The sequence below is a fragment of the Candoia aspera genome, chromosome 9 (genome assembly GCF_035149785.1).
Source record: "Candoia aspera isolate rCanAsp1 chromosome 9, rCanAsp1.hap2, whole genome shotgun sequence".
In the NCBI taxonomy this organism is placed as follows: Eukaryota; Metazoa; Chordata; class Lepidosauria; order Squamata; family Boidae; genus Candoia; species Candoia aspera.
Window position 1 is genome coordinate 4,490,517 of NC_086161.1, and position 11,755 is coordinate 4,502,271.

General features: G+C 40.3%; 1 protein-coding gene and 1 pseudogene across 1 annotated transcript in view; both read left to right on the forward strand.

Annotated features, from left to right (window-relative positions):
- Nucleotides 1-10,928, forward strand: part of GRIK4 (glutamate ionotropic receptor kainate type subunit 4) — a 202,122-nt gene extending 191,194 nt beyond the window's left edge. The window contains exons 17-19 of the mRNA XM_063311199.1: nucleotides 219-347; nucleotides 7,316-7,434; nucleotides 10,406-10,928. Coding sequence (XP_063167269.1) covers nucleotides 219-347; nucleotides 7,316-7,434; nucleotides 10,406-10,777 — 620 coding nt within the window. The 3' untranslated portion in view covers nucleotides 10,778-10,928. The remainder of the gene's footprint in view (nucleotides 1-218; nucleotides 348-7,315; nucleotides 7,435-10,405) is intronic.
- On the forward strand, nucleotides 4,429-6,785 carry LOC134502729 (trafficking kinesin-binding protein 1-like; annotated as a pseudogene).
- Nucleotides 10,929-11,755: the final 827 nt, after the last annotated feature.

Below are 11,755 nucleotides of genomic sequence, written 5' to 3' on the forward strand. Positions count from 1 at the left end.
TCAAGAGAGTTTTAGAACAGCTTCTCCGGTTGTACCTTTAAAGACTCAGGCAACAACACATTTTAAAAGATTTTTTTAATCTGACTTTCAAGATTTTCTGCAATGTTTTACAAAAAGAAATTGATGTAAATGGAAAATGGAAATCCCCTGAGACTGAACAAACGTAACAGTTGCTTATTCTTTCACTCAGTCTCTGATCTGCTATCTTGGCTTTACAGGTTCTGTTTTCCGCGATGAGTTTGACCTGGCCATTCTCCAGCTGCAGGAGACCAACCGTCTTGAAATCCTGAAGCGAAAATGGTGGGAGGGAGGACAGTGTCCCAAAGAAGAGGACCATCGAGCCAAGGGTAATAACAAACACCTTCTTTATCCAGTGGTTTGTCTGGTAATAAAGAAGCACAAGGACAGAATCATTGCGGAACAAATGATTCTTCCTAAGGTGAGGAGAACGTCAAGGCGGTGGCTGCTGTGGCTCATGCTGTGTGTTCTTGCCTGGGGCAAGAAGGCTGAAAGCAACCAGGTAACTGGAGGCATGTGGAGAGCAAAGGTACTTCTAAGGAATGTCCACTGCATCACAGCAGAAAACAAATAATTCAAGGGATGCTATCCAAACGCCGGTCCTTTAAAAGGCAATAGAACTTTATCAGAAGAGGTTGATGGTCAATCACATAATCTATAGAACTGTTAAAAGTGTGAGGGTAAGTGAAACAGTTGCTAATAATATATTTCTAGAGCTGAAGGACAAGACCTTTAGAGAAAACTATGCAAATTGCCAGAAAAACATGGCTTTATCCTGACTTCATGGCAGCCCAAAGCTATTGCTGGTTATGGCACTTTTCTTTTTTCTTTTAATGACATCCTTTCTAACCTAAAGCTGAAAGCTTTCCTTTTCGTAGAAGACTGAAAGAATTCTGGCCAAAGGAAAAGTGTTGACTCTTAGAAGCCAAAAACATCTAGGCTTGTATAGTATTCATTTATGCTGCTTTGGAAAACCAAGCATGAAGGAAAAGCAAACAGGATAGCAGTCTGTATCTTTCATCTGGCAAATCATTTGTGTTCCGTATGTTGGGTAGTTCACAGGCAAAGAAAAGTGGATGTTTGGAAACAGTCTTTGCTTCAAATTATTTTTTACCCTAAAGATGAAAAAAATTGGGAAAGTGGGGGGACATCCTAGAAGCCCTTTTGAAATAAAGTTGGTTCTTTCCATCAGTGGCTTAAAATATCGGTGTGTGTGTGTGTGTGTGTGTGTAAACTTCAGATTGTTTTCTTCCCATTGATTTGGTTCTTATTTAAATATATATTATTTCTTAATGAAAGTTCAGTATTGCTTTTGACATTCTGCTCTCAGCCGTTTCCAGACGTCCTGTGTAAATTCCAGGCCAATTCTCCAGAGACGGGATTATGTTACAGGAGCCCTTTTAAGTGCCTCACTGGTCAGCCTCAGACGTCCCGAGACCAGTGAGAGCGCTAATTGCTTTATCCTGACATCTGAAACATATAACTAAGCTTCAAAGGCACAAAAATAAACTGATAAATTATGAAGTAGTTACAACTGTGAGGGAGAAGGAGAGTAGAAGGGCAGCCCTCAGGGACCCGTCAGTGAATGAGGAGCGCAGCGGAAGAGAGCGAGCTCTGACGGATCTCGGTCAGCCAATGTAGTAGGGGGCAAATTCTTATGTGAGCGAGGGGCCTCAGGCATTCAGGGCTGTTATTGTACTACAAGTGGTGGGTTATGACCCTAGCTTGGAATAGAGCAACCCTGGCAGGAGACAGACAACCTCAATTGTTGCTGTTACCTCATGGGGCAATTAGAAACCACGTCCTTTGCTTTTAAGTGCATAAATTGTTAAAACAGAATGACTTTGGGAGGAAAATGGAAAATGGAAAGAGATAGCAGCCTTTTCCATTTTTGTGGCTATGTTTCAAATGCCCACTTAGAGGCAACTGGTGGGAGATGCTACATAGACTTCCAGGGGCCTGTAATGACTCAGCTCTGCCCTTCTTCTGTTGACTTATTCTGCCAGTTCCAGATTCCCTTCTTTGTGGGCCCAGACTTATAATTGGCACTTTTGTGGAAGAATCACTGCTTCTGCCACTGTGATTTGTTACATGGTAGGAACACCTGAAAACACACTGGGGAGGCACAAAGAGATATGATCCTCAACTTTTGCAAATAAAACAACTGGCCAATGATTTACGAGGAGGAGTGGTGAGGCTTTCTTCTAAAAGGACTGTGGAGATTGTCAATAAATCTTGGATTCTCACATTTTGATTTACTGCTCAAGAGGAGAGAAGCAACTTTTATAGGTGTCTGAATTGATTAAGGATTGTACTCAGCAGCTCTGATACAAGCCATCACATCATTTGTGAATCAGTCTTCTGTTCAATCAACAGAAGTCTACCCAAGTCCCATAATAAACATCACAGCCAAAGGTGCATTGCTTCCAGCAAGAATTATTGATACAGATATGCTGTCTCGGTCTCAGCAAGGTTAATCTAGACTTTATGTTTTTAAACCCGAGCTTCTAATAGAGGAAAGGTGGTAAGATATGAGTTATATATTCAATGTATTTTATTAGAAAAGGGAGATCAGTATTTCACAGGCTGAACACAAGAATGGCTTTGAAGTCATGCAAAGCATACAGAAGATTGGAATTATTTGTGTGTGCAAGCCCTTGGTGAATGCAATGGAATTTTTTTATTTAACATATTTACATGGCCACCCATTTACCAAAGGCACCCTTGGCAGGAAATTATAGTGATTCACTGTAAGTCATTGTCGCCTAAAATCTCAACAGTTCCTTCTTTTTTTGATTGGGAGGGATAGATATCCAATACTACATGAAGTAACCATATGAAGCCTCACTCAACAGTCAAAGGCAAATTCTAAAGTTCTGTCTTCACTCTCCCACTGATTCAAGCCTCTGATTTAGTTTCTTTTCGTATCTTCTTGTTTTCTTGTTCAAAGAAAAGCAGTTCCAGAAAAAACTCTACTATCATTAACTGTATCAAGCAGAATTTTGGACTTTTTCCATACTGTTAATAAATTGTTGCATCCTGTTGACACAGATCAAAATATGTGCTTTTCCATTATTAATCTTGCCTATTGTTCTGGTTTTGTCATTTTATTTAACCTGTAATCTTCATGTTGACATGTTTGCTCTCTTGTTTGCTCGATTTCTAATGATGCCCCAGGCAAGATATTGGTACTCAGTCATTTATTTGATTGCCATTTGTTTCTCTCAATTCCATCTGTTCTTTCTTTAGGTATATCTGTAGAGAAAAAAAATACTTGCCAGATGATTAAAATGTAGGCATTTTATAGCATAAAATAGATCCATTCACTTACAGTTTTTAGTTTTACAGTTCTTAGTCTTGTATGTTATAACAAATACATGTTAAGTTATCAACTTTTAATACTACTGTACAAGTTGCCCCATGTAATAGAAATACATGAGAATTCTGTGAATAATTCTATATTCTGTATTTTATACTTATGCTGGACAAAGACTGAAATAAAAATGAATCAATGAATAGAATGCTTTAAATGAACCATCGTGTTATTAACTCATCTGAGTTCGAAGTCAAACCGGAGGCAGTGTTGAAACCAAGCAAGCAACATGCCCAAGGGAAGAGGAGGAAGTACAGTGATTAGCCACTAGCACCAGCCCCTCTGCTCATGTGCCGCTCGATCCACCAAGTCTGGAGGGGGATCCATTTACACCAGACAACCGTTACAGCACAGCAAGCCCCAGAGAAGGTCCGCTTGCAAATGCACCACCATGGTTGCCCGTTATGTGAGGCCGTTGCAGTGGCAACTGCATGATGCCTTGGAAAGCCTGTGCCTGAATTGTCAAGGAAGCCAACAGCAAAGAGGGAAGATTGCATTGCCGATCCCTGCCAGACCCAGTCTCCTGCATTGGCCCTCCAATGGCAGTTGGCACTTTGCTGTGACAGTCGCCAAGCTGGAAGCCACAGTTTTATTTATCTTATCTTATCTTATTTGATTTTATTTATTTGATTTCTATAGCCGCCCATCTCAACAAGTGACTCTGTTTGAACAACTGTTCTTTGGCTGCTGCTGTGCCCTCTCCTGAGACAACTACTCATGCAGTCCTAGCCTGTAGTAAAGCCATTCTTGAAGAGCACTGTGTAAGTGAAGCTGTGGAAAATGACGTGTGGACAGGCTACAGGGGATACAGAGACACTGGCACCATTACCAATGTGTGCGATAGTACTGATCTTCCCAGAGTTGAAATCTTCGGTCTGCTGGGAGAGCAGCTCCCCCATTACACGTTAAGAGCAGATGCAATCTACGGTTATGGCCACGGCGGTTGGCTTCATACTCAGCTCATTTCTCCTGATGCTAATATTGACTCAACAACTGAGCAGATAAAAGAAAATATTTCAGTGTCTCTTCTGTGTGCTGAATGAGTGGGCCAGATGACTAAAACATACAATGACATTGATGCTGTTACTGTCAGGCTCAGCCCAAAACAACGAAGAATCAATCCATTCAAACTCCAGTTCTTTATTTGCTCACACCGTACAGACAGAATCTTGCCAGACTAAAGCTACTCTCCCTAACCGAAGGGGAAATAACCTGGGAGGCTCCAGGGTGGGGCTATCCTGAACCTCTTCGTTTTCCCACCATTGCTCCCCAGACTGTGCATCCACTTATCTCCTCCACCTCCTTGGAATGTGCTCCCTCCTTCCTGAGAACGAGTGGCTCTGTCGAAATCCACCACCGTTACACATCTTCTTGAAGAGAAAGAGTGGGATTTAGAATTAGCTGCTCGAATTGGCCAGTCATTCCTAAAGAAGAATAAAACTCTTACTAAGAGAAATGGATTTCTTGAAGAACAAGTAGAGCATATCAGGGAAGAGGTTTCTCAACTGCGTCATGAGCTGTCCATGAAAGATGAGCTGCTTCAGTTTTATACCAGCACTGCTGAAGAGAGCGAGCCAGAATCCACCTGTCAACTCCATTGAAGAGGAATGAATCATTTTCATCTGTCCAGAATTACTTTCATTTTGATTCTCTCCAAAAGGAAGGATCTTGAAGAGGAGAATGTTGTCCTTGGATCAGAGGCCTGCCAGTTGAAGACTGAAACCATTACTTATGAAGAGAAAGAGGACCAACTTGTAAATGATTGTGTGAAGGAGCTCAGAGATGCAAATATTCAGACTGCCAGCCTTTCTGAAGAGTTAGTTAAGAGTTAGCTAAGAAGACTGAAGATGCTGCCCAACAACAGGAAGAAATCACCCATCTTCTCAGATAGTGGATCTGCAGAAAAAGGCAAAAGCTTGTTCAGTGGAAAATAAAGAACTTGTCCAACATTTGGGAGTAGCTAACGATGCCCAAAGGCAACTCAGAGCTAAATTAGGACACCTGGAAGATAAATATGCAGAGTGTATTTATTTATTTATTCATCATATTTCTTCACTGCCCATCTCGTGTTGTGACGACTCTGGGCAGTTTACAAGTGAATAAAAGAAAGATTCATTATAAAATATAAATATACATAAATACAAGATATAAAATATAAAATCCAAGACGGTCTTAGTAAAATTTCCGGGGCCACATCAAGGTACCAACCACCCCCATGATTGACTATCCCGCCTCTCACCCCAAGCAAGGTGGCATAGCCAAATCTTAACTCCCTTTCTGAAGGCCAGGAGAGTGGGGGCCCGCCTCACCTCTGGGGGTAAATTATTCCAAAGAGTGGGGGCCACGGCAGAGAAGGCCCTCTTTCTGGACCCTGCCAATCGACAATCTGTCAAGGACAGGGTCCGTAACATGCGCCCTCTGCCTGACCAGGTGGGATAGGTCGATGTAATGGGGGTGAGGCGGTCCCTCAGGTAACCTGGACCCATGCCATATAGGGCTTTAAAGGTGATAACCAACACCTTTGTATGGAAATGCTTCATGAGGCACAAGAAGAACTGAAGAACCTTAGGAACAAGACAGTGCCAAATTCTGTATCACGCCATTCCTATTCATTAGGCCTTTTTTCAATGGATTCCTTAGCTGTGGAAATTGAAGGCTCCATGTGAAAAGAGCTGCATCTTGATGATACTGACTGCTCTGACATTACAAGAGAGTCTTTGACACTGTACAAAACATCAATTGGGTGGTAAAGCAGAGTTTCCTAACTCCATCTCCGATGAACATCCCAGGATCTAACCAGTCTTCCACAATGGATTTGGCCGTTTCTAGCTGTGTCAGCACACCACGATCCAATTTCTGTAGAGGAGACATTTCCAATATTGTGACAGACAACAAGACTAATAGTATCATCCTAGAAACTGAATCCACTGAGAAATGACGAACAAGAAACCAGGAACACCAGGTTCTAGTGACCTGGAAACAGCCTTTCGAAGATTGTCCCTTTGGAGGGAGAATTACCTGTCAGAAAAAAGGTTTTTTGAGGAACAGGACAGAAAGTTGAGAGAGTTTGCAGAGAAGGGTGAACTTCGCTCTGAGTGAGATGGGCAGTGACAAAATTTGAAATATAAATAAATACATGAAATAAATGAACTTAAAACTTCATAATGGCTCCAGTATTCCGGCAGAGAGTATTATGTCATTTAGAACACACTCTGGGTTTTCTGAATTTACTGGCTATTCAGGAATATCCATCAGCAGTTGTTCATACCTCCCAGAGAAGCTTCAGATTGTGAAGCCCTTAGAAGGTGATAATAAAGCTCCTCAGCCTTTATCTGTTCTCCTGAGTGACTCTATATGGTCTCTTCTCCATCAGCAGGAAGGAGGAAATCTCTAATACTTACTCATTTTACTTTAGAGTAGCCATCCTCACTGTGTTCGAACTCTTTTGAGAGCAGGAATTATCTCTGGAAAAAAACCTAGTATATGCTATAAACATATTTCAGTAGAATATTCATAGTGTTCATGAATTTAGCTTGAATTCCTACATTTGTTTATATAATTAATTCATCAATACTGGAAACTGGTAAATTGTAATATGTCATTGCTGGGCACCCAATTACCAAGCTATTCTCTGTTCTTTAGTTTAATGTGCTGGGTTATTAAAGGCAATGCTTTTATACAAACTTTGCATGCAAGGAAACCTAGCTAAGATCCTGTTCTGCCATTATATTATGTAGCATATTTGCCTAATATGCCGAGGTTAATTTAGTGTTAATCGTGGGTGGGAGACTTTCCCACAGGCTGTCACACAGTTGATCACACAAATCACTGCTTGCAGACTCTAGCAGCAGTTTGTGGCTTCTTAGAAGTTAGCCTATCATGCTAATGCTGTTTCTGTTTCTGTCTGTGTGTGTTTTATGATAGGTCTAGGAATGGAGAACATAGGTGGAATCTTTGTGGTTCTGATATGTGGTTTAATCGTAGCAATTTTTATGGCAATGCTGGAGTTCTTATGGAGTCTCCGACACTCTGAACATTCTGAGGTAAGTTTTTTCTTATAGATGCATGCTCTAATATTTGATTAAGTGTGTTGCATCAAAAGAACATCTGATGGGCTCCATATAACAAATAAAATATTAGGTACCCTTGCTAATGTGTAAGATAACCCCTAGACTTGTCACATAGGCTTCAGCAGCCATGCCTCTCTTAAGCTTCTTTATATCTCTGATCATGGAGAGCTGAGACTATTCTCTGATCTGAAACATTGTCCTCCTTCACCCTTGTTAACAATGGTATGATTGATGATGGCACTGAGGACATAAGAAGCTAAATCAGAGCACAAACGATACCTGTTCAGCAAGTTCTGTTCTTGTTCTGAATTAATATCATCACATCACTAAATATGATTGGCTCTGTGACGAAGCCAATGCCACTAAGCTGCAAAGCTGTTTTTCAGACAAATCGATGGTGGAACTGAGGTTAGTCAGGACTAAATGGTAGTGAACGAGTACAAAGGAAGGAAACCTGGAAAGATTTCTAAAAAAACATTTCACCTTCTTCTTTTTTCACCCTAATGATTGCTGAGTTCTACAGTAAGAACAAATATACTGTCAATATATTGGGATTACTAATGAACATTCAGAATAACATGAAGTGAAATGGAGACCAAGTGGAGTTTGTAAATCTATTGAAAGTTGGGAAAATGGGATATTGTTCACAAAGGAATTTATAGTTTTTATAGTATAGTATAAAACTATATACTACATACTATAGTATAACTATAATTTCTAGTTATAATTTATTAGCTATTTTCAAATGGCCTAGTGCCCATTTTTTTCTATACCATCATTAAGGAAAAGATGCCCTTGAGTCAGACTGCACAATCGGTGACTGCATCCATACAGCTTTTTGGTAGCATTATGGAAGTGGTTTGCCAATGCCTTACTTGGGGTGGTTTTTGTTTTGGGAGCTCCCAATTCTCAGATGGTTCCTCCATCCAAGTACTAATCAGAGCCAAAGTTGCTCAGCAATGAGATCAGCCAAGTTGGCAATGTGCCCCACGGCAGAAGCATTGCTTATTACCTGACTGCTAATACATTAGAGGAAGGGTTTCTAAATGTCCTTCTGTTATTTGATATAGTCTTATCTTTCAAAGGATACCACAGGATTTGGCCTGCATAAGACATAAGATTCTGACTGACTGGACACTTAAGATCTCATTTGGTAAAGTTGCGTTTTTTGATACGCAGTGCCAGAATTCCTTGCAGAAGTAATATAGCATGAGAAGTAATGTATAGTAATTAAGAGGCTGAGTTACGGTCAAGGAGCCACTGCTATTGCTATTACCTCTGTTATAAATTCACTAGGACATTCAACCTTGGATCTACAAAGAATGAAGCTGGTGAGGTAGGAACCAGTGGTTCTCAGGCTAGAGAGAACACCTAAGTCAACACAGATAGGTGCTTCCCAATGCCATCAAGAAAGCAGCTAAGCAGAAGAGTCTTGCTGCTGTATAAGAACAGTGCCTTAATTATATCTTGAACAATTAATAATAAAAAAATATTTTTTTAAAAAAAGCAGCCAAGTAGTCATTGACACAGAGAAGAAAGTGAAAAAAGCCTAGAATTTAAACCTTTGCAGAGACTTATATAAAAGTTTCGACTTCTGTGTACTATACTGCAGTGGGCAAATCTGTAGTGTGTATATAACTCCATTTAATGAAGAGACAAGCCTAACTGAATTGTGGCTGTAAGCCATCTTCTGAGATTTACAGCTGAGCTGTGTGAGTAGCCTGACACAATCTGCAATATGGAAATGGTAATATTCCTTTATCTTCTAATGATATTATACAATTACTAGGAATGTCAAAACCACACTACATACACAAGTACTAGGGATTATTTTGGATAGGATTATGTAAAGTTTTTCAATCCATCTATGTCCAGATAGTTGTAAAATCCGCTATCTTTTAAGGACTCCTGTGCTTTTTGGAAAGCTTAGAGCAGCCTTTCTCAACCTTTTGACCCTGGAGGAACCCTTGAAATATTTTTCAGGCCACGGGGAACCCCTGCACATTCAGGCTCAAATACAGGCCAGAAGTTACAAAATTATTACATTTGTTTCATGTGTAGGCCTGTATATATGCATGAACAGTGTTCTTAAACTGAAAATAAAGAATGAAACATACATCTTAATGTGAAGTTGCCCACATTTCAAATAATTTTTTAAATCAGTCGTGATCTCCCAGGGAACCCCTAGGGACCTCTTGCGGAATCCTATCTGAGGAAAAGACAGGAAGCTTTTAACTAATTTTGCAGAAATTGATATTTATGTTTCAGCTGTGTTAAATAGTTGTAGAACAATTCAGGTTTGTTAATGTAACTAGTTATGTAACCTCAGTATAAACTGAGGCATTATTGTGTGAAATTGTTGATTAGAAAAAGTAGGGAAAAATCTGACTTTTTAGTTTATAATTTATATAATTTAGTTTATAATTGTTCTCTATGACTTATGCCATAATTACGTATGCCCTTCAGAATGTACGTCGGAAGATATACATTGACAGTATCAATAAGACATTGCAGGCATTACAGAAAGAAAAGGGGGCTGCCTTAAAAAATAATACCCAGTATAAGGCTCCACATGCTAAATATCTCAGATTTAGATGTCATGAAGTCTCCAAGGCCCACTTCCCACTGTTAGCCCTCAAGGAGAATGCAGAAAGAAAGACATTCAAATATATTTGATTGGTATCAGTATTGATATCAGCAAGGATTTCAGGATCCAGAGTTGAATAAAGTTTCCTGAAGTCTAGAGCAAGAAAAAGAAAGAAAGAAAGAAAGAAAGAAAGAAAGAAAGAAAGAAAGAAAGAAAGAAAAAGAAAATCGAATAGCATCACAGATAAGCAGGGTTTTTACAAACAGAATTTCTAACAGTTGAGAATAAGTGATGCTGAAACACTCTTTTAAGCACTAGTGTTCCAATATTCTATTTTTTTTTTTTACCCCATGATAGATATCAGCCTGCCAGGAGATGGTGTCAGAATTGCGCAGCATCATTCTCTGCAAGGACAGTTTTCACCCCCGCCAAAGGCGAGGGACTATTCTCCGGACTCGCCCCGTTACGCAAGAAGACCGGAGAGCCCGCCCCCCCACCACCACCACCCTCAGCAACGGCAAACTCTGTGGCGGGGGGGATCCTGACCAGCTGGCGCAGAGACTTGCACAAGAAGCTGCCCTGGTCGCCCGAGGTTGCACACACATCCGGGTGTGCCCCGAATGCCGGAGGTTCCAAGGTCTTCGTGTTCGGCCAGGACCAGACTCCCCCGTGCAAAGCGATGAGAGTTTGGAATGGGAGAAGGTGACAAACAGCAGCGAGCCTGAATAAAGCAGGGGAGATGGCAGAAAAGAAGCTAATGTTCCATTTTACAGAACATGAGACTTGTACACAGTGTTGAACTATTTTTAAATTAATAAAGTGGCACCCCAGCTTCTTGAGAGCATATCAAAGCTTTAGGCTGGGAGGGAGCCCAACGGCAGTGCTCTTTTGCTTGTCTTAACTGAGTCTCTAACATTCTTACTTCTCCAAGCACTAGGTGAAAGCCCTTCCAGCTAAACTAGGAAAATGCTTCTTCAGAATATTGCTTCTATGGAATCTGAGGTATGGGATGTGAAAAACCAAAACAAGACTTAAGGAAGGAGGCCAGCAGACTCACAAATGCATATTACACCAGGTGAAAAGATTATACCATCTTATGGACATCTTCAAATTGATGAGAGAGTTACTTTCTTTTAGATGGTAAGGGAGCAAGGAAAAATAATCAGTGTTACTTTTGGTATCTCAAGGTCTATATCAACCCATCTAGGCCGAGATATCAAACTCCTAGCTTTGAAGCAGGTGAGTAAGAAGAACAGGATCATAGAGAAAGAGGGAGAACAAATGTCTTTCATACAAGTTCATGAAAGGGAGGTCTAGTCAGAGAATTACAAATAGGAAAAAGCATCCAGCAAGCTGAACTCAGAGATTTTGCCATGGTCAGATTTTTAGTTTTTCTTTCTTCATTCTGTTGTAGAGCTTTTAAGAAAGCAAGCCAGTACAGCACAGGGTTAAACAGGGAGAGGGAAAGGGATTTTGTCATCTCCCACCAGCAGAGAGTGATAGAATAACCATCTGAGACTGTGAGTTTCTGAAAGTCAGTGTTAGCACTATTTTTTTAAAAGACCCTATCCCCAATTGTTTTACAAACAATAATGAAACTGCCCTAAAAAAAAATCTGTATTCTAATGACTTCATACCTAGAGAATATCTCATATCTCTGAGTTCACCATTACAAAATGGTTTTGAGTGAAGACGATAAGGAATCTA